The 23,986-nt window shown below is 40.6% G+C and overlaps 1 protein-coding gene across 2 annotated transcripts in view; it reads left to right on the plus strand.

The window, feature by feature from the left end:
* The first annotated feature begins 1,499 nt into the window (after positions 1 to 1,499).
* The window catches only part of LOC140278665 (adhesion G protein-coupled receptor A1-like), a 72,174-nt gene continuing 49,687 nt past the window's right edge, over positions 1,500 to 23,986 (plus strand). Inside the window, exons 1-2 of one of the 2 annotated variants that reach the window (XM_072373721.1) lie at positions 1,500 to 1,550; positions 2,069 to 2,468. In XM_072373721.1, the coding sequence (XP_072229822.1) occupies positions 2,466 to 2,468 (3 nt within the window). In that variant the 5' untranslated portion in view covers positions 1,500 to 1,550; positions 2,069 to 2,465. Of the gene's footprint in view, positions 1,551 to 1,869; positions 1,981 to 2,068; positions 2,469 to 23,986 lie in introns of those variants that run through there. The other variant, XM_072373722.1, reaches the window with a different exon arrangement.

Below are 23,986 nucleotides of genomic sequence, written 5' to 3' on the forward strand. Positions count from 1 at the left end.
AGAAATCAATTCTCTCATGGGCAACAATAATTGGTGTTTAGTTTTATCTTTACTGCAGACCATTCTCTGTACAGGAAAAAATACACCCAATATGTCCTGACCTCCCGAAGTCAAGGGAAGGAATCCCTAGACAGCACTAAGAGCATTGGGGCAGATGGCAGATGACTGGGGACGGGGGGCATGACCCCCCCGGATTCATAGTGACCTCGATCCCGTCCGTACTTAAGGCGGCAAACATCGCCGATAAAACTGATGATTAATGTCCCATTACTTTGATTAATTTACATTGCAGCATGCATTGAGTGTGCAACAACTAATAATGTGTTCCAGTTGTACCTGGATGTCGGAATTTCCTAGATCCGAATCAGACTATCTGTCTCGGAAAGTTGGATTAATCTTACCAGCCCTACATAGAATTCATGCTATTTACAACTCACATAAACAGTAGTTACATGCTTTTTTGTATGTTTGTAAGGCTGAGATGCGCTGGGAGTACTCAGAGACTGTCACTCCCCAAGGTCCTAAAGAGGAACAAGTTGCTGCACGTGTCAGTGACAGAGTGGATGATTTCAATTCAAGAAAAAAAAAAAAAAAAGGAAGAAACCAAAGACAATCAAAGTGTTTTTCCTAAAACCAAACAATGTAAGGTTTTGGTGGGTGTTTAGTATTCCAGAAAGTTTCATAATGTATGGCCGGTGTTAATCAGGTAGGCCTTTGTTTAACAATGTTCATTGTTGTTTATCCATGATTTCAAATAATTATAATAACTATAATAATTCTTCTCATTTAATATTAACCATCCAAATACCTTGCTAAGCACCTGGATTCTTGCCATTCACTATATCACAATCATCAACTTTTAAAAAACATGTATAACATTAATGTGGGTGGTAAATATGTCGGAGCCAAGTTTAATGCTGGAGTCGTATCTTGAATAACATAACTGAAATCTCTCCTGATCAATAAAGGAGCTAGATGAAAGCAAGGTTATGCAAAATTGATCAAACAAAATTACTAATTCCCATATTACACATGTAAATCTGACATTAGAGTTATCGGGGGCGAACCAACCACTTTAACATTAGTGAGTAAATTAAGATACTAAACACCTAACTCTCATTGGTTGACCTATCAATGACAACATTCCCGTCCCCGCCCCCCTGCTCTGCTCTCTCATCTCCAGACACAAGTCACTTTTTTTTAATAAACGTCTCGCAAGCAATGTGCCAAACGTCAGAGCTCATATTTTGCACGGTGTGACGCGTGAGAACAAATTTGTCTGCTTGCAACAGCAGATTCGAGAATTTGTAATTGATAAGATGAAGTTGTAACTGAAATTCATATATGCTAAAAAATAATAAAAAGATTTTAAAAAATTTTAAAATTATGTCTTGCCATAGAAGCATCTCCCCTTCGCTGTACCTCTCCCCGCCCTAAATCTTTGCGTCACATGGTGCACATCATTAGGACCAAGTGGAGGAAGCCACTCTCTTCACTGACCTGGATTGAGGAGGATTTCGCACGACTGAGAGGAGAAGATGTCAATGCAGGTAAACCGTGCTTTTTCTCATCACTATATGTTGCTTTTATATTTTGATACAATATTTTATGTTTTACTTGTTGCACAAAATGTTTCGTCGTTATGGATTTATTTTGAGAAATTGATCAAATAATTGTCTAAATTCTTTGTTCCGAGCATACTCACAGTATACCCTGAATCCTCTAAATATTATATAGGTTACTATAGATATAATACACATTTAAATGAACCTGAGTGAAATTAAATGTTTATGTATTTAGCAGACGCTTTTATCCAAAGCGACTTACAGATAAGCAGATAGGGTAAGGGGGTCTTGCCTAAGGACCCCTATTGGAGTTTCATGCAGGGGATTTGAACCCTGATCTCCCACATGCAAGGTGGCAATCATACCACTACACAATCCAGTCCCTGGAACGTGCAACAACAAACGATTAAACAAGGTAAAAGACTGTGAGCATATGCTCTCTCCATGTCGACTTAAGCTCCTGTTGATATAACAAAATTGCCTACATTTTTATTTCAAAACAGGATTGATGCTTTCTGAACCGGATCCTCATATTTGCACCCGCCCACACTCCTGTCACGCAAAGCTGAAAAAAAAACAGCCGAATATTCTGAGTTGCTCAGATCTGCCGAGCGGATGGAGCTGGGACAGAGAGGCCGTAGCTGCCCACCAGCGCCGCTTCAGGAGCCGCCGTGCAGGACTAAAAACGTCAGCTTTCCAGAAAGACTCCTCTGATCAGATTATTCCCTGCTGCATCTGGGCTGCTTGAGATAAAACTGATTAAAATACCTGATCAAAGATATTTACGGAAACAATCGTCCTCTGCATGGAACTGGAGGGGGCAGGGTAGAGGAGGGTGTACAGCCGTCTCTTTTCGGGAGTGACCAAACCTTTACAACTGAAGTGCAACTCCACTTGCTAATGGTAAGTTATGTTGTGCCTCTTTATAGTAAAATCAGATTACAGTATATACAACACATGGAGTAGTTATGTTAAGTTCTGAACCCTTCTTTGCCTCTTCACACTGTTCGTGTGCGTGTAAGACAGGAAAAAAAAGAGAAGAAAACACTGCATAGCTTGTTAGACTGTATGGACTAATACTAAGTGTGTGTTTGAATGGTTTAGAGTGGTCAACAAGACAAAAAAAGTGCTATACACACACAGAGACACATATATAAAGTAATAATTTATTTCAGCATGTCATAGGTTGAGGGTAAATATCCACCGCATAATATCACAGCAATGATGACATTTATTGTTTCTAAAAAAAAAACAGCAGCTTATTTTATTCTATCTGAATAATGAATAATATAATATTGACATAATATTATATTATTCAGAATATATCATATTGAATAACATTATTTGCAATTATAGCATTTGTTTCAGCAGCACAAATGTAAATACATTAATTTAATCAGAACCTCAACCACATGGGCATAAATAGCTTTTTTTTTTATTTTTATTTTTTTATTTAGAACTGGCTTATCATTGGTTGTGATGTCACAAAACCTTCCATGGGTTAATATTCTACACTCAGATTGTATGTGGGCTTAAAGAAACCCAACTCTTAGCAGAAGAACTAAACATATCCTACATATAATTTTCACACTGAAGCTCAAACTTTCAAGAGAGCTAATGATGACCAAAACGCATTGTTGAATGGAAGGATATCTTTCTTTGGCCATTGGTCAAAATCCCCTAAACATTAATTAATAATGTATTGAAAATGACCATGCTTTAGATGCAATTCAACATTTTACCTAATTTTGTATTTATTTTTGATGAATATGCAAATTAGCCCCATATTTCTCCTTTTACTTATTTGACATTTTATTGTTACCTTCACACCTAATGCTCCTAGAGGACTTGTTGTAGGCTGGTCGATTAGTCTCGACCAGGAGGAATAAACTGGCCATAGAGACTCTCACTCTGACTTAAAATGAATAAAATGCATACAGTGAACTAGTTGATATTGGGCTGTATAATATTGGTAATTTGGACAAAATTTTTAACTTTTGTCTCAGTGTTAGCAGTGTTTCTACCACCAGCTGTTTTTACCACTCAAACTGCAGAAAATCACAAAAATAATTGCATTTATTATTTCTAACACACATCAGCTCTGTCAAGCTATTTTGTCTACATGTTTGGATGATATTAATTGCAATTATAGCATTTGTTTCAGTGGCAACTTGCTTGCAGAGCTGCTTGACAGAGGTTTTCATGCAAATCTAAATAAACCCAAAAGGGAGGTCCAGGAAAATTGGATTATCAACTGGGGCTCATATCCCATGGAAACTCAAAAGTCAGTAGTTTGCTCCGTTTCTTGAATTATATTGAACCATTTTATGGTTGGGTTTTACTAAATTACTTTATATATTTTTTGTAAACATCAGTTAAGGTTATATTGTCATTATTTTGCTGTGCTGAAATCTAATTATATTCACTATCAATATGTATGATCAATATTTAATTTTCTCTGGTTGTAAAACAGTGGACCGGCATGTGACACACAAGCATTTTATGAGTTTAATGTTTCTTAAAAACTAGAAACTACAAGTAGCACAAATAGCTGCCAAATTATTTATTTCAATCTTCACTCTTCGTAAAAGAAAAATTATTATTATTATTAAATTAGATCAATTCTTATTTGATTGGATTTTTTCCAATCAACACCAATGTGCGTATCAGACATTGGTGTCTGATACGCACAAGATTAAAGTCTTCCCAACGCTGGATTCCCAACGTTTGTACATGGTGTTCATCTTTATCGAAATAATTGCTTTAGGAAGAAATTACAGTTCTGTATCTTTAAACTTGCCGTTCTCAATCAAAACATTTAGTAAAAGGCTCTAATGACCTAAAGCTCATGTCTATGCTTAAGCACAGGCATCAAACAAAAGAAGCTTAATAAGAACATCTTGCATAGTGGCACTGTGAGTGGTCAGCTGAGATAAATGGGGTGTTGTTCACTAATTTTTTTATGCTGTGTGTGAGCATGCCTGTATTGCCTTTGTTGTTTTCTTTTTCTGGGATTTGAAAAGGATTTAAGCAGTCATGCTCTGTCTAATAGATAGGTTGTTCAGTGGAGCGTAAGGAGAGAGCATGCTGTCCTGGGGAGAGATGAGAAAAGGAAGACATGACAGTGTCTGTAAAATAAACGACCTTGGAACATAAAGCAAAAGCGAGATGACACTGTTGTAAAAATGGAGCCACAATAGCTCTTGATTTTTACCTTCACAGGAATTTCATTTTGAATTGCGCATATGCAAGAGTGTGTTCCTCTGACTGAAAGGACAAGGCCTAACTCTTGTTTAAAGGCACCTTTTGTCTTTTAACATAGGGGCAATGTTAGACCTCTCTAGGGCATGCATATCGGTTACTTTATATGAGTCACTTTCTCAAAGCCTCCTTCTAATTTAAGATCGGCTAAGTAGTATTGATGTCAGTGCAGCGATCATTATTTCATAACACTCATTTGTGGTTTTCTTATAAGCGACCAATTAAAGCACTAATCAAAGGAAGAGCTTGTCATGTTTTTTTTGTGTGTGTGTTTAGTAAATATATTGTTAGCCCGATTCTTTCATTGGAAGCCCAAGAACAAGCTGGAGAAATCGTTTCTTAAAAAAGTGGTCACAAGCAGAGTATATTGCAGCGCTGGACTCGAAGTGCCAGAGCTCTCGCAGGAAATCCGTCAGGCCGAGCCCCGTTATCCGGAAACATGTCATATTTATATTCAGCTTTATCCCACAGAAGTTGTTTTCACACTTGTCAGAGTACAATTGGCCAGTTTTGAGTGGCGTGATCAGGCCAGCTGCTGTCCTTGTTGTGTTCTTTGGATGTGATAAACAATGTGTGTGTATGTGTGAGTGCTGTTTTAGGCGTGGATCTAATGTACCAGACCTATCTGCCCTAATAGAGATGTTTTGTCTGACCCAGTTGTTTATGTCCTTCTAAGGTCTTGGACCATTTAAGGTCATCTGTTGTGCAGTATGAGCAAAGTGGAAAAGTACCAGCTAGGACATAGGTTATTTAGTAAAATACAGAATATGAATTTATAATGTATAAGATCAAAGCCAATTATAACAACTCCCCCTTTTGACATGATTTAATCATGTCAACTAAATGAGGTAGGAATGTTATATTCTGTATTGTGTAACACCTGTTAGTAGCAGCCAACTTAGCAGGTCCCCAAACTGCAAGTGGCCAACTACCTTGAGGTGCAGCACAACCAGACAGGAGATTCTTGTTATCCCCCTTTTGATATAACTTCATTTTGTGAGCTGTTATGTGTAAGCTGTTCTTCTTTGCGATTCTCAGCAGCAAGCAAGTTTTCATTGCATATGCATGTGTAAAACACTTGTAATGCGTTAGCTAAACCTTTCTGTATCAGGAGTGTTTATCATGATGCTGGGAACAGAACCTCTTTCCCAGAATAGTTCAACCTTCATCACTCAACTGATCATAACTCTGCAATGAGCACATTTCTTAAAAGCTATAAGTATCACACCTGTTCGTGTATGCAAGGAATAAATGAATAAATGTTTTAATATTTCTTAAAATTAGTGTGTGTGTGTGTGTGTGGCCCCGAACCCAATCTCTGTGTAGACTCTTAGTTCATTTCGGCCCAAAAATATATTTGGTTTGATCAGTGTCAAGGACCTGCTAACCCATAAGTACCATCACAACACATAACAATAATTAACTAAGCTACAACAATTCATAAAATATTGAAACTAAAAAAGTGCTTAAGGCAATTAACATTACCATTAGGATCGTCCACTGTTCGCAGCGAATAGGAGTGAAAAACCTGATGGCTGATATCCGGGAAAATTCTCCTATGGCCCCATTCCCCCTTGGCGACCGACCACTTAATTACCTTTCAGTGCCTAAGGTCCCGCTCCGAACAGCCGATTCACACCAATGGCAATGGACACATGTGTGATTGGCTATGATTAGTAATTGGTCTACTTAAAATCATTAAAGTAAATAGGAACATCACAAAATAATACAGACATTTAAACATGACGTGAATATGAAGATATGACCCTGTTGAGAACAGATGAGTAATGATAGACGTAGTGTAAAAACTGACAATTTCTTTTGAGTGAAAATGTCATGATAACATTGTGCAGAGTGGTACAGTGCAGCTCAGTCTCTTGTGGTCCAATCCTGTCACTGCTTGGTGTTTGGTTGTCCTTCTGGCTGAACCTCAGTTCAGCAGTCTGAGCTAACTAGGAAGGAGAGGTTACCAGCACTTCACTTCCACAAAGGGGTCTTTACCACCCATTTTCCCTAACTAATCTTTTTCTTTGGGACAATTCAGGAGAGAATTCAGATTATTTTGTTGACCGTGGTTGAAGGTTGAAGGTGTGGTTGTTCAACCATCATCTTGGCATGATGATCATGCCTCCCAGAATTTCAGACTGACGTCTTTTCAGTTTCTTGGCTGTGAGTCCTGTAGAGGTTCTGCTGCCGATGCAGTTCATTTAAGCTGTGGATGAATGTTAGCAGGAGAGAGAACCAAGCAGCACAACAATGCAACATGTCATTTTCACAAAGTTCTATATTCAGGAATTCCCTTTTAACAGGTTCAATCCCAGTATTCATTGGTCGACCAATTAAGTTTTCATATGAACCCCAAACAAAAACAAATAAACAACCCGAGAGAAAAAAAAATAAAAAAATAAAAACAATAAGAAATGAACATAAATGAAATGAAAAACAAAACAACTGGCCAGTTGATAGCAATCATGTTTTAGGACAATACCAAAATACTCACCAACCTGTTGTACAGTTAATGAGACATCCTGCATCATCACCTTTTTCTGTGGAAAAAAACTTCAAAACAGCAACATAGAGACATATAACACAACAACAGTTGATAAAGACATACACAGAATTCTCCTGGAAACCTTGCTTTACAGGGCTTTAGGTATACAAACAGTTATCTTCCTCACTTAGCCCAGAGAAGTTTTCCAGAGGAATTGTATCCCCATAGTGTTGAACTAATTGATGAGCGGGCGGTGCAGGGAACTTATTATCAATAGCCGTTGTGATGCATTTTAGACAAAGGTGTCGAATACATGGAATGCAGCAACACCCACATAAAGTCAAAGTAGTCACTGCTGCTACTAGTAATATAAATGCATATGTAATCATTGTTTTCCATGTACCGAATGTTTTGTCAAGCCAGTCGGCTAGTAGGTTTTTTTCTTTTCCTGAATGTTCTGTCATTTCCTCTGACATGGTTCGGAGGCCGGTAAGAGCTCGTGTCACAGAGCCATCTAGAGCAGTGTTGTTTGGAATAAACACACAGCAGTCTTGGTAAAACATAGAGCACACACCACCTCTTTCAGCCAGAAGGAAATCCAAAGCCATTCTGTTTTGATAAGTCATCAGTGACGTTGCAGCTAATTGTTCATGTAGGCCTGATATGGCATCTCTGGTCATGTTGTTCATTCTTTGCACATTAAAGTGAATGTAATTGATTCTGTCCACATTCTTGTTAATAGTCGCCCACCAGAATAAGGATGATTCGAACCCTGCTGCAATCTGATTTACTAATTTGTATTCATCAGGTACTCCTCTCGGGACGCCAATAGCATCTATATAGGTGGGAGAATTCTTGTACATATCAAATGTATTTTTACTGTGTCTAATTAAGCGGGGAGTATCACGGTACGCTGTGTACTGCCATGAAGCCACTTCTGATGCTGATATTTTGATGATTTTTATTTGTGCAATTAATGATAGTATAGTACATGTTCCTGACAAGTTGGGAGGAAGTGTGTTCCGTAACCGCTTCTTACCACAATACCAATACACGTCTGAGCGGGCGTACTTAAATTTGGTGGCATTATTCCACTTCGTGACATTAATCATAGTGGCACAGTAGTTATCAGGGATATCCCCTACATTGGGGCCAACAGTATTAAACCTAGTTAGACAAGTGTGATTTGACCTTACAGGTATGAATATTGGTGGGACCACATTCTGTGGAGCTAACGGGTGTGGGGCCTCCAGATGTCTGCAGGCCACATCAGGATTTTCAGTCATATGCAACTGCATCATGCAAAAGGTTTCGTTTATTGAAAAAAGTGATGGTGCAGTGAGTAAAGCTGGCTTGGGGGGGGGGACACACAATGCACTCTTCCTTTGTAGCTAATTTGGCTGCATTTCGTACCCAGTCCAACCAAATATTTTCTTGAGTGAAGCCTGTTTCTATCTCCATACTTGTGACTACAGTAGTACTATTATTTAATGGGGCTTTTGACGTCACATTTATCATAAAGAAGCCTAAAGGATCTGTTCCTCTTTGATAAGCTCCTAAAATATATCTGCCAGAGTCTGATTTCTGGGGGTTCTTCAATGTAAGTGTCAGTGGGTTAGAGGTACCTTTATTACAAGATTGACGAGGTGTAGTTTTAAACAAGGATAATCATGTTTTTAGTGGGTTAGGTCCTGTGCTTGCTTTGGTAGGGAGGTAACCCCAATCATTCGGACCAGTGTTAGCTATGACATAACTCCAAGACGGACAGTACCAGTAGGGGTACCATTCCTCATCGTTTTTTCCCATATTTTCAGGGACTACACAAATGTACTTTTCTGACCCTTCATGCTCTTTTTCGTTCGACCCACATGTTATGACTGAGCACAGATCGAATTGTACCATACCATCTTGTTGCTCAGTAAATTGCAATAGGAGTGTGTTGTTGTCTTCTTTTAGAGATCTTTTTTCTACATGCTTTGGAGTATTGGGAAGAGAATGTATGTCTATATTACTGTTGCAATTCTTTGTCACTTGAGCTTTTAAAGTCAGAGTCGCATAACCCAGGAGAGATTTGAAAATGAGCAAAGTTACTACTATTATTACTTTTTTCATCGTTAGTGCCTTACTCTCTCTCTCTCTTTTAGAGTTTTAGTCCCAGTGGTCTAGTCTTTGTCAGTATGTGAGGTTCCTAAGTCAGTCCGGACCTCAGTCAGTGTTCTTTCAGTAGGATCTTGAGCTTGAGTACAGTGAGTCTTGTGGATCCAGTTACTCAGTCTGTCTTCTGTCAACCATACCTTTACACAATGCGATGTAATTTGTGCTACCTTGTATGGTCCCATCCAGCGTGGAGAGGACCAGTTAAGTTTGTTGACTTTCCTTAGGACCCAGCTTCCAACTTCAACAAGTGAAGTATCGTGATCCTGTTCCTTGGTAAGTATTTCTGTGACCTGTTGAGATATGCTCATCACCGTGTTGTTTAGCTGTTTCACATACTCACACATGTTTTCATGCTGTAGTAAAACAGGGGTTGAGTCTGTTGGTGCAGTTGTAAATGGGCAGGGCATTTTTCTCCCAGTCAAAATCTCATGTGGACTCACATTCATGGTGGAATTTGGAGTAGATCTTATGCTAAATAACACAATAGGAAGCGCTTCAAGCCAAGTTAACTGTGTGTCTGCACAGACTTTTGCTAAGCCTTCCTTGATAGATCTATTTGCTCTTTCCACTAGTCCTTGTGATGCTGGGTGATAAACTGCACCAAACTTATGTCTAATTCCAAACAACTGTTCCACTTCTCCTAGTTCTTCATTGGAGAAGTGAGTACCATTATCTGATCTTATCACTTCTGGTACCCCAAATCTTGGAATAATTTCTCTTGTAAGCCATTTAATGACTTCCATCCATCATCTGCCGCTTATCCGGGGGTCGGGTCGCGGGGGCAGCAGCTTGAGCAGAGAAACCCAGACGTCTCTGTCCCCGGCCACTTCCTCCAGCTCTTCCGGGGGGACCCCGAGGCGTTCCCAGGCCAGCCGAGAGACATAGTCTCTCCAGCGTGTCCTGGGTCTTCCCCGGGGTCTCCTCCCAGTGGGACGTGCCCGGAACACCTCCCCAGGGAGGCGCCCAGGGGGCATCCTAACCAGATGCCCGAGCCACCTCATCTGACTCCTCTCAATGCGGAGGAGCAGCGGTTCTACTCCGAGCCCCTCCCGGATGACTGAGCTTCTCACCCTATCTCTAAGGGAGAGCCCAGACACCCTGCGGAGGAAACCCATTTCGGCCGCTTGTATTCGCGATCTTGTTCTTTCGGTCACTACCCACAACTCGTGACCATAGGTGAGGATGGGAACGTAGATTGACCAGTAAGTAGAGAGCTTCGCCTTCTGGCTCAGCTCCCTCTTCACAACGACGGGTCGGTGCAGAGCCCGCAACACTGCAGACGCCGCACCGATCCGCCCGTCAATCTCCCGCTCCATTCGTCCCTCACTCGTGAACAAGACCCCGAGATACTTGAACTCCTCCACTTGGGGAAGGATCTCATTCCCATTTAATGACTTCTTTTCCTTTTTCGGTTTTAGTAGGTGTGGCTTCTACCCATCTAGAAAAGGGATCCACACATACTAGAAGATATCGTTTACCTTCAGTCCTGTTCGCTGCTCCCATGTCAGTAAAATCAATTACTATCTGTTTCCAAGGGGCATCAGGTACTGGGAAACTACCTAGTCCTGCTTTAAGAGATACTTTTGGATTTAAAAGGTTGCAAATTTCACACGATTGCACAAAATATTTTATTGTGTCTTTTAGGTGGGGTTGCCACCAGTGTTGTGAAATGAGCGCTGTCACTTTTGAGCCAGCACAGTGAGCTCTACTGTGTGCTTCTTGGCATAGCAAATTTAGTAGTCCAGCTGGAGCTACTATTTTGCCTTCATGATTCCTCCAGAGTCCTGTGGAATCTTTTGTTGCTCCCTTCTCGTTCCATGCTTGCTTTTCCAATGGTGCCACTGCTTCTTGAAGTTCTTTAATGTTTTGTATCCATAATTGTCTTTGTGATTTCTCTTCCAATGTTTTCTGAGACATCTGGTTAAATGCAGTATACCCTGCTTTTGTTTTTGCTGCCTTATCTGCCGCATTGTTGCCTCTCGCTACTCTCCCATCTCCCTTTTGATGTCCTCTGCACTTGACTATTGCAACTTGTTTTGGTTCAAGTATGGCATAATATAGTTCGAGTAATTGATTCAAGTGTTTAACCGGGGTGCCTGCTGAGGTCACAAAGCCTTTCCTTTTCCAGTGACACATGTCTACATGTACAGCCTGAACTGCATATGCTGATTCTGTGTAAATGGTCACAGTTTTGTTTTTTGCTAAACGACATGCTTTAGTTATTGCAACTAATTCTGCCATTTGAGCAGATGCCGGCTGTGGAATGATTTGTGCCTCTCGTGTCTGCAATCTATCAGATGATTCTTCTACAACAGCATAAGTTGTCACTAATGTGCCATTTGCTGCGAGATGGCTATGACCGTCACAGTACAATGTCATTTCAGCATTTTGGATGGGTTGTCTGTGCAGTGTAGAGTGTAGCTGCATTTCCTTGTCAGTTTCTGCAATACAGTCATGGTCTTGTGTAGTATCCATCTGTGAGGCCATATTAGCTCCTGTGTGTGAAAAGTGGATGTGAGGTTTATCGAGCAGTTGTTGTAGGCCCTGGTATCTTTGTGCTGATAATGTGAATGAATTGGAATCCAAAAATGCTTTCACTCTATGCGTTGTGTGCACAATGGTCTGATTATTCATTGTAATATGCGAGGTTTTCTGTACTGCTTTTCCTATAGCAGCTACATGCCGGACACATGTAGGATGGCCTATTTCTACATTATCTAATTTAGAGCTGCAGTACATCAACACTTTTCTGTCTAATGTGATCCTAGTGTCCCCCTTTTGATATAGTACAGCATTGACAAACCCATCTTTTTCATCAACATCCAAATGAAACGGTTCAGAGTAGTTTGGAGCATGCAGGGAACAGGCAGCAGACAACGCAGTTTTTACTTCAACAAAAGCTTTTTCTGCTTCTACCGTCCACTGTAGTGGAGATTTGTAGTTTTTGTATCCTGCTTGCGTTATTAGTGCTCGCAAGGGTGCTACTAAGCCAGAAAAGTTTGGGACAAAGTTTTTGCTGTATGTTACTAGACCTAATAATTGCATCATTGATTTCACCGTGGTTGGTTTGGAGTAACTCAGGATATCGGTTTTTTGTTCATTAGTCATATGCACGCTGGAAGACCAAATGATACGGCCCAAGAAAGTTACCTTAGGCCTCCCAATCTGGAGCTTAGATTTTGTGACTTTATACCCACACTTTGCAAGATGACGTAAAACTATCTCAGTGGCTGTCATGATAGAGTCTGAGTCTGGAGCTGCCACAAGAATATCATCAACATACTGTAGAAGGGAGACACCTTTTGGTAGTGTCAACGTTTGTAGTTGTTGTTTTAGAACATGATTAAAAATAGAAGGTGAGTCGATAAAGCCCTGCGGTAGATGAGTGTAAGTGTATTGCGTACCCTCATATGAAAAGGCAAACATCTGTTGAGAGTCCTTATGTAGTGGCACACTGAAGAATGCATTAGCCAAATCAATGCATGTGAAGAAGTTTTGTTCGGGTGCAATGCCATTTAACATAGTGTATGGATTTGGCGTGTCATAGTTAGTGGGAATGACGACCTTATTAATGGGTCTGAAATCCTGTATCATGCGATAGTCAGGTTTTCCAGGTTTTGGAACGGGAGTTATGGGAGTATTCCATAAAGAAGTGGTGGGTGTAAGAACCCCAGTGTGTACAAGTCCCTTAATCGTGTTTCTAATACCCGTGATTTGGTTCAACTTAAGTGGGTATTGTGCCCTATAGATAGGAACAATGTTGTGTTTCAACGGGATAGATACAGGTGTGACATCAAGAAGTCCCACATCCGTGGGTCCCTTAGACCACAATGTGTCAGGCAGACTGTCTAGCAATGCCTTTGTGTGTGGGTGATCAGTGTTTTCTTTGCCATGTGTTCGAGACACATAACGTTTTTCCGGGTGCAATATGGCGTGTGAAACATGACAAATCATATAGGTCTGTGTGGAAGGCGAGTAGCGAAGATTTTTATTCTGAGTAGGGCTCCAATCGCATGCCAGTAAACACTGTTTTACCATTGGCCCCAAGTTCTTAGCTTCTCTTCCATTAGCTACCTGCAAAGTGATATGAGGCGCAGATGTGTCTGACAAAGCATATAACATTTCCATCGAGGATGGCAAAGAAATTGCAGCAGCAACACCCTCCGGGCCTACATAGATGTCACGTATTTCTACACAAGGTTCTTCTCCAGTCTCATCATATTGCTGCACAAATCCTTCCCACAGGGCATCATAGTTTTCATTACCAAACAGTTCATAATTAAATGTACAATGTGGTGGATCAATGGGATCGGTTTGGAGACGTATGATAGAAATCCAGGGGAGCCATGAGGAAAAAGTGGCATGGAGTGGGGTGGAGAGAAAATCAGGGATAAGTCCCCACCATATCTCAGCTCTTTTTTCACTCCCTGGGTCAGGGGAATCAGCAATTGTTTGTATCATTTGCTGAATTGCTCGCTTTGGTGTGGCACAACGTTGCGCAGATCCATTAGGGAAAGTGATGTCCACATACTCTGGAGTCATAAGTACAGATATGTTTTGTGAACACAAGATGTCCCTGGCTAAAAGATTCACAGGGCAAGAAGGAGAAAGGAGAAAAGAATGTTCAAAGGTAAGTGAATTCCACAAACATGAGACAGGTGCTGACAGCGGCCACTCTTATGTGTTTCCCGAGAAGCCAACAACAGGTACAGTATTCTGTGATAGAGGAAGTGGCATGTTTAATGTTGAATACCTGGCTCCTGTGTCGATCATACACGTATAGTCTTGGCCGTTAATTGTTCATTTAACTAAAGGCTCAAGAAACAAGTTGTCTGCACACAGTGAGTCACCTGCTGCTAGTCCTGGGCATCCCTATTGCGGCATTTGATAACTGCCAGGGGCCTGATGCCAGGAATTCTGGTGTGAGTCCAAATGTGTAGGGGCTTGACGGGGGCCCTGCTGTGGAGGAGGGTAAGTATTATACTCGTACTGTGGAGGTCCCCCTTGTGGTTGTGAGTACTGTTTAGTACGACATTGTTTGGCCCAATGGCCTTGGTTTCCGCATAGAAAACATTGATCACTTTGTCTTGGGCCATATTTTACCGTGGTAAAGTTTCTGTGTTTTCTTTTCTTGCTGAATGGACCTCTGCTTGTTATGGCAGCAGGTCGGTGCAGATATGGAGGTTGGTGTGGGTATGTCCCATATGAAGCAGGTGGAGTCAGTGATTGCATAGCAGGAAGAGGAGGAGCCTGCTGAGACATTTGTTTAGCTTGAGCTTTGTTTTGATTTACTTTGTCTCTCATGTCTTTCAGTTGTGTTGTTGCCACTTGTGCCTGAAGGGAAATTAATTCCTTTTTTTCTTGTTCTCTTTCTTCAATTTCATTATCAATATATTGACTGACATGGGCAGCCCATACTGTATATGTCAAGTTTGTTAATCCCACTACCTGTTTTAGTGTAGTTTGCACAGAAGGAGACAGTGATGCTTCCACTTTTCCTCTAAACAGCAACTCAATGGTGTCACTAACAGCTGGATCTTCACCAGTACTATCCTGCCATAGCTCTCTTACTCTTAGTAAATAGGCTGCCCCTCTCTCATCTGCATTAGCTGGTATTCGACACAATTCAGCTGACCTCATGTGTATGGGGAACTTTTCTCGTATGAGGGGCCATAACAAATACACACAATGCTGTAGGGGCGTACTGTCTAGGGCCGTATCAGTTTGGCAGCGTTGTTCGATTTCTGCCAACATGCCTAATGAGGTGCATGATGCGAACACCCGTCTGAAATCACCTAGAGCAGGGAGTATTCCAGCACATGCTTCTAAAAATGCCTTAATCCATGGTGCCCCCCCTTTATTTATATCCGGTAACTGAGATTTAATCATTACAGTGTCTTGCAAGGAGAATGGATTGTACGTGGTGGTAGTACGACCATCACCGGTTGTCGCTGTTACCAATGGTATCTGATGATGACTCTTATGTGTATCTTTGCAAGAGTGAATATTACCACTATTTGGTGTCTGAATAGAGACCTTTGACATATTTGGATTTTGTGTCTGGTAAGTTTGATTTATCCACTCATGCGGTTGGTGCTGCTCCAATACAGAAGTTAGGCCACGTACTAAGGGTCCACCACATGCAGCCCCTGATTTATTCATATAGACAGGTTCAGATGGTGTTGCCCGGGACCGGGTTTCTAGTGACTGTAGGTCAAATGTGTCAGTTGAGCCTTCAGAGGCTGGTGGTTCAACTAAAGTACTAGTGATTAATGGATTAGTACTATGTTGTGTCATGTCATTGAGGTACTCTTCTGCCTGTGTTTGCGCATGATTATCTCCTGGGAATGCAGCTGTTTGCAATATGCCATTTTTAACAATCACTAATTTACTCATTGTGGGAGATGTATTCTGGGTGTTAGTTTTTACTCCTGAAGTAGTAGGTTTCAGATTGGGGCATCTGTTTTTGGAGAGCATCCAATAATCTGCGTGCCTCAGCATAAGGAGGAGGCAGCGTTGTCTGTTCCTCCTTAGTTGCAGTTATGTTGGGCAGAGGTGTCTGTGTCTTATCTTCCAATGTAGTAGGATGTGTCCTTGGAGAAGATGACGTTGTGTCTAGCACGTGCTGTGGTAGTTGTGCAGACGACTGCGTCTGAATAGAGAATTTAACTTCTCCTAAAAAACACTGACAGTCTGCAAGAAATGTCACTGCTTTTTTTCATCTTTTCTTGCCCTTGCTCTCTGCAATAAACCTGCCTCCTTTAGCTTTGCTGTTGCTTGATTCTTACTGCCTTATGCTTGTTTTGAAAACATGGAGAAATCACTCAGTAGCGGTGGAGCACTTTCACACCCTCCAAACATTCCTCTCTTGCATTTCTCTCGTCCAATTCACAAATCTATCCGTCCCTCTTTTTTCATCTTCCCTTGAAACTTTTTTTATCCATCTAGTTAAGGTGTTAAACAATACCGACCCCAATGAGCCGGGTTTACCTGTTTTCCACTTCTCAACTATGATTTGTGACATGTTTAAATGTTTTACACGTGTTAATCAGAGTGGGTGAATGGCGCAATGCCCGAGTGTAGGACCCGACCAAGAAGCTTCTACACAGAATCTTTTACTCTGTGCGCTTGATCGCTGGGGGTTCTCCCAGTCTCTTTACTCGTTTTAATTCACCAATATCTGTAACACCCTAACTAAATTCCCCTTTAATTTGTAGTCCTATGCCCCCCTTTGCAGAACCACTTGAGATCTGTATCAGTGTAGGAATTCTCGATCAGTCTCGACTGCTCGATACACTTCCACCAACACAGTAAAATATCAACCAAGTAGCAAACCACCCCACATTTTCATGAAAAATAACAAACTTAGCCCTGTGTCCTTATGCAGAGATAAACACTAAGTGTATCGCTCGTTTACAACAACAGCAGAACCACCGCCGATTGCGGAAAAAAAACAAAACAGACACACCTCCAATTATGGAGAGGGAGAGAGAAAAAAAACAACAAGAAAATAGACACACCGTGAAGTAATACAGACCCACCGCCGATTGCAGATAAGGTCCAAGCGCCACTTGCACAGAAATTACTCACACCGCCTATAGTGTAGTAATACAGACCCACCGCCGATTGCAGATACAGGTCCAAGCGCCACTTGCACAGAAATTACTCACATCGCCTATTGTGTAGTAATACAGACCCACCGCCGATCGCAGATAAAGGTCCAAGCGCCACTTGCACAGAAATTACTCACACCGCGATAGCGGACTAATAGACTTCAGCCTATTGGCTTATCTACTTCCTATTCAGTTTAGAAGACAAGAGGAATTTATGTCTTTTATTTGGCCAAATTGTACTAACCTAGGACACAAATCACTCTTCCTATGTGAGACTATGTGTTTATACTTTACATGTGACCACCCTGTAAACCTGCAGATTTATTAGTGATCGGAGGTCATCCTAATTCAGACAATTTAGTTTAGAATGACCAATGTGCAGAAATTTCACATATCCTGATACAAGAGGTTTTCTGCTCACCTTGTGTTTTAGGCGCCTTGAATTGTCTGAAGAAGGGTCCCCTCCAACCAGCTCCGGAAGTCCTCGATCGGACACGGTCTCAGAGTCAGCCAATCCGGGTCACGGCACCAATTGTTAGCCCGATTCTTTCATTGGAAGCCCAAGAACAAGCTGGAGAAATCGTTTCTTAAAAAAGTATTTATTAGTGGTCACAAGCAGAGTATATTGCAGCGCTGGACTCGAAGTGACAGAGCTCTCGCAGGAAATCCGTCAGGCCGAGCCCCGTTATCCGGAAACATGTCATATTTATATTCAGCTTTATCCCACAGAAGTTGTTTTCACACTTGTCAGAGTACAATTGGCCAGTTTTGAGTGGCGTGATCAGGCCAGCTGCTGTCCTTGTTGTGTTCTTTGGATGTGATAAACAATGTGTGTGTATGTGTGAGTGCTGTTTTAGGCGTGGATCTAATGTACCAGACCTATCTGCCCTAATAGAGATGTTTTGTCTGACCCAGTTGTTTATGTCCTTCTAAGGTCTTGGACCATTTAAGGTCATCTGTTGTGCAATATGAGCAAAGTGGAAAAGTACCAGCTAGGACATAGGTTATTTAGTAAAATACAGAATATGAATTTATAATGTATAAGATCAAAGCCAATTATAACAATATCATAGGTCTCATAACAGACACCCTAAGGGCTGGTTCCCAAAAGTGCTATGTAAAGTAAAAACAAATAGAACAAAACCAAGCCACGCCTGCTTAGGAAGGTATGAATCCTGGACTTTAGCCCCTTCCAGGTAATTTGTACTGTGTTGTTAAGGACAACAGCACTACCTAATGAACAAATGTAAACGTTCCAGTGACTCAACATTTTTCAGGTTTCCTTTATCTTCATTCCAGTTGGCAATGCAGCAAAGTTCCTATTTACACTCCAACCTCAAATAATCAATTATTCCAGAAAATGCATGTCAATAATTCTAGAAAAAGCAGGGGGATTTTTTTTGTTAAAAGCACAACATATTTTTCTGAAGTGTATCAGTAAGTCAATGCCTCTCATCCCCAGGCATATGGCTAGCTGTCATCCACTGAGGGGATGGCTGATTGTTGCTCGACTTCAGAACTGGTATCCATAGCCACTCTTTGTGATGATCTGACTGAGGGGGTTCAGGCCTATGCAGAACAGAGGTGGGGACAGAACATCCCCTTGATAGATGCTGCACTTGATGGTAACTTTAGTAATTGGCTTGGAAGTGTCCTCCAGGGTCATCTTTCAGACTCCCATTGAATTCTTAATGAAAGGTCTTTGTTTGTTGTTGTGGAGTTCCAAGCATTCTACTGTCCTCACATGTGGTATTGAGTCATAGGCTTTCTTGTTGTCAATCAAGGTGGTGCACAGTTTTGCATGTCTTAACTGCATGTCCTGAGTGACAGTTCTGTTGCTTCCAGTTCTCAACTGGGCTCTGCTCATGTATTGAGCTATGATGCCTGACAGGAGCCTCCATGTTGTACAGAAGCAGGTTACTGGCCTGTAGTTTAATCCCTCTCTGAGGCTCTGTCTTGATCAGAAGTGTTCAACTTTCATCTAACCCATCTCAATGGGTCCCATCTACGAGCAGCTGGTTCATTTGTGCAGCTAGGTGTCACTGGAGTACAGTTAGTTTCTTAAGCCAATAGGTGTGTATCACATCAGAGCCAGGGTTCAATTCTTCACACTTGAGACTCTATCTTGGATGTTAAGGTTAGGGTTAATGTTAGCAAGGAGTATTTCAAAAGTCAGGGAACAGATTTGTCATTTTCACAAACGTGTACATTGTTCCTTTTAGTTCTCATATGTTTTGTATTTTGTCTGTGACTTAAAATTTCAGATGTATGTGATTTTTTTTTTGTTTAAAGTGCAAGTGCAAATTTAGATGTCAGTTTATTTTTTGTTGTACATTCTCTATAAGTTCTCACATCATGTCAACAAGCTCTTGCATTTTGTAACAGTTAGTTTCTTAAGCCAATAGGTGCATATCACATCAGAGCCAGGGTTCAATTCTTCATACTTGAGACTGTATCTTGGATGTTATTTCCTCCTCCATTCATGAGGAGGAAATAAATAAAAGTTAAAATTACTGATTGTAAAAGGTGAATACTTTTTTGTAGTATTCTGAATAACAGCAATACCACTCATAAGAGAAAACTGTTCTAGTTAAAGGCAAATATACAACTCTCAAAATACACTTCCAGTTTCTATGTCTGATTTCTAGTGTCTGCCCTGTGTTAATTTAATATTTCAAGAGATTATGTTAACATGTTGTACATGTTTTATAGTGTGCACAGTTATTTTAAGACAGTGACATCATTGTAGAAAGGCAACGCCACAACTTACTGTAAGGAACATTACTGCTTGACTTTAAAAGCTTGAGACTGTTTTTTATAAGTTAAAATTCCATAATTACAACTTGGATTCCATTTGAATGTATGATTAGCTGACTGTGTTTGGACTAATTTAGAAATCTATTTGATTGATTTATTTATTCATTTTTATGAGCTAGTTAATCCAATTGATGGCAGTCCTGATGCACTTGTGAGCTTGATGAACTACAAATATATATCTAATTTGAAAAATATATACACAGGGGGACTAAAGGGAGCTCCATAAACACAATTTTTTGGTGGTTGCAGAATGATGTTGTGCAGCGATGTGATTTTAAACAGTCGTTGGTAGGGTAAATTTGGTTGCTTGAAGATAGAAGTAATAAGTTGACTGAAGTTTAATGATCAAAATTTCTCAATTGTGTGGCATCCCTATTAAAAAAAAAAATGAAAATCACAAAATTGCACACACACACACACACAAACCCGCACAACATTTCAGATGATATCTGAAAAAAGCTAAACAGACCATCCTTTGTTATTGTTCTTCTGCTTACCAGTCAGTCAGTAACTGTGGAACTATAAGCGTATTTATAAATTACTCTTTGTTATTAATAAGAATAAAAAAATAATGCTGGATGTGAATTGAAAGCTTGTTTGTAGTGCTTGTTGGACTCCACCAGGGCTTCCACTTGCCATTGTTCCTCTGTCTTTTTTTATAGACGGGATCTCAAGGCATAGTTGATGAGATGAGTGTGTATGGTAACCTCAGGGTTGTGTCTCTACTTTTTGCGGGTGATTTGGTTTTGTTGGCTTCTTCAAGCCATACCCTCCATGAGCACTGGTGTTGTTAATAGCTGAGTGTGAAGCGTCCAGAACGAAAGTCAGTCCCTCTATATCTGAAGTCATGGCTTTCAACTGGCAAAAGGTGTAGTGCTCCCTCCGGGTTAGAGATGAGTTTCTGCCTCTAGCAAAGGAGCTTAAGTATATCTGTATCTTGCTCACAAGTGATTGAAAATTGTCAGCAGTAATTCAATTAAATTAAATTCAGTTTTATTTATGTAGCGCCAAATTACAACAAATGTCATCGTAAGGCACCCTCAGTAGTGAGGGTGTTGTAAAAAAGGAGCCGAGCCGAAAGGCAAAGCTTTTGGTTGACTGGTCCATCTTCATTCCAATCCTCACCTATGGTCACAAGATTTGGGTAACGACCGAAAGAATGAGATCACGGATACAGGCACCTGAAATGAGTTTCCTTTGGAGCGTGGCTGAGCTCAGTCTTAGAGACAGGGTGAGAAGCTCAAACTTCTTGAGGGAACTCCAGAAACTTCTGGAGTAGAGGCACTAATTAAACGGAGACAGTAGATGTTATTCAGGAATTTGATTATGATACTGACTGGTTGCCTCCCTTTGGAGTTTTTCTGGGCACATTCAACAGGGAAGAGGCCCTGGGCAGACCCAGAAAATACTGAAGGGATGATATAACTCCTAGATAACTCCTAGGTGGAGAGTATTGCTGAGGAGTTGGATGCTTGGGTTCCCTTCCAGGAGGGGTATAGGTTTTGTCTTGATTGTTTTTGTTAAAAGAGGAGCCACTGAGTCCAGCATTGACTTAAGATTACTGTTAAAACTGTATATGATAAAATCACAAGGTGCTGGTAAAATCTCTGGAGGAGTGCTCTGTGAAATCTGGATAAACTTTGCAGCCACTTCAGAAGTTATGTAGCGTTTCCTCACCGTTCTCACCGGGGCCTCCCACTGATTGTAACTGGTGATGTTAAAAAACACACAATAGTGGTCAGACACAGCCAGGTCCACGGACAGGCCGTAGGTTACGACCAGGTCCAGGGTGTGTCCTCTGTTGTGGGTTTGCTGTGCTACATGCTGTTTAAAATCCAAGCAGTTTAAGAGGTTTAAAAATTCTCTGGATACTGGGTCTGAGGTGTTGTCAATCAGTGGGTCTACATGATGAGATTAACTCGATTATAGCTATAGTTGGGTTGCTCCTTATCTGAGCAAGGGTAATTATCCATGAAAATATGGCGGTGAATGAATCGAATCACTGGCACAACGCATGCCATACCCCAGTACGATAAGTGGCGCTGTACCCATTTCAACTATTGCTAATAGAGCCACTTCCGGTTGATGTCACATTCTCCATTGCGTTGTTTATTTCTTTCTGACGGCAACAGAAATATCGTATCCTTCGCCTTCTGGGTGATGATTGCGGGAAAAAATCTCGAGCATGCGCAGAACGCTCGATCCGATCCACTGTCGTCTACATGCACGTTCAGTGTACATTTGGATTGAGTTATCTCCGGGGTCTTAATTCGATCGCGAGTAACCCGATCCGATCCGTTTTTTTGTCAGATGAAGGTGTCTACATGAACAGAATAACTTAATCTTATTGTAATTTAGCCATTAATCCAATCCGATGACACTCATGTAACCGCACTGAATGTGTTGATTAAAATCACCAGTTATTAAAATCCTGTTGTAGGTGGTGTGAATGATTGATAGAAATTCAGGAAATCACTGATAGAAGAAGATTGTATGAAATATGCTAAATACAATTAACTTACTTCCAATAATTAGAATGAAAATCCAATAATGGTAAAATAGTATCAGCCATAAAATGTGAAAGACTTAAGAATGGAACAGATTGAAGGGTGTGACGTAGATACAAAAGAAAAATAACAATAATTGATAATGTGATTAATTAGTTATGATAATCAAATAAAAAAGCAAATGCACGAATAAACCTACAGAAACATTTTACTAAAAAATGTGTATTGCAAATCAGGCAGTCTTGCTGGTTAGATTACTGATGAATGCGTCCAAGGTTGTTACTAAACTTTCCTCCTTGTCCTGTCTAGCATTATGGCAGCAAAATGCACTATATGCACAATCACTTCCGGGTTTTAAATAGGCCAGCTCGGGTATTTCCAGTCTCGGTCAAGATGGGGTTCTATAACCGCTGCCTGCAGGACCTTCCACAGTTAACGATGTAAATCGCCTAATCCAAATAAATTCCAAAGCTTCATCAAACATCCACGAGAAAGGATTTAAGCTGTACATAAGCATCTATATCCATGACAACGAAGGTTGTTGTGGTTTTATCATCAACCCCAATGCACCCTGGCTTGGCTCATCACCAGATAGGTTGGTGTGGGACCCTAAAGCTGAACCTGTGTTTGGACTGCTGAAAGTGAAGTGCCCAAATGTGAGAAGCTATGTACTGTGCCTACCTTGGGGTCTTCGATGGAGTGCTCCAGCTCAAACAATCTCACTCATACCACTGGCAGGCACGTGGCCAACTACTCATCACTGGTTTGGAGTGGTGTGATTTTGTCTTCTATGCTGAAGATGACATGTTCATTCAGTCATCAACAATCAAGCAGAAGGTCAATTACTTTTACTTCTACTTTTACCTATGCTCTTGGCTTAAATGGCTCTGTTTTACATGTTGTATATTTGTAATCTGCGATTGTATTATTTGTATATATATTTTTTTTCAAATTTTATTATTTATTTTAAACAGTGTGTTTTTGCTTTTTGTATATTTGTAGTTTTTGAAACCTCTACTTCTGATAAACCCATACTAATGAGTCAAAGACAGTGTCTCTTTATTTATGTTACAGCCTTTCTCGGCAGTTTGCAAAATGCAGTTACAACCATCAATGAAGATAATCAACTTTTTTTAAACGAGCGTAGGTTTATTCACTAAAAAGAGAGACACTGGAAAAAAAGAAGAAAAAGTACAGGACCCTCTGTACGGCGATATAAATGCATTCTTAATCAATAAACCCATGCAACAATAACAGTATATAACAGTTAAATTAATTAAATCCATCAAATAAAACACACCGTACATTAATCTTGACATTTTTAATAGCCAGCAGTACATTCTGTATTTAAATTCACCTATGTAGACCAAGCCTTTATGAGTGGACCACTCTGGTAGTTTAATAGGAGGCATGCAACTACTGTACATAGAGCTGGTTAATGTTTCCAAACATATTTAGGGGGATGACTGTGAATTTGTTCTCCTTCAATCTACGAATGATGTGCTTAACATGCACTCTGAGATGTGCTATAGACTGGGTCTCCCTGACCTCGTCTGATGGCATCTGAGCTCTCCC

Source organism: Leuresthes tenuis, unplaced genomic scaffold (genome assembly GCF_036924035.1).
Source record: "Leuresthes tenuis unplaced genomic scaffold, fLeuTen1.0.hap1 SCAF_20, whole genome shotgun sequence".
Lineage (NCBI taxonomy): Eukaryota > Metazoa > Chordata > Actinopteri > Atheriniformes > Atherinopsidae > Leuresthes > Leuresthes tenuis.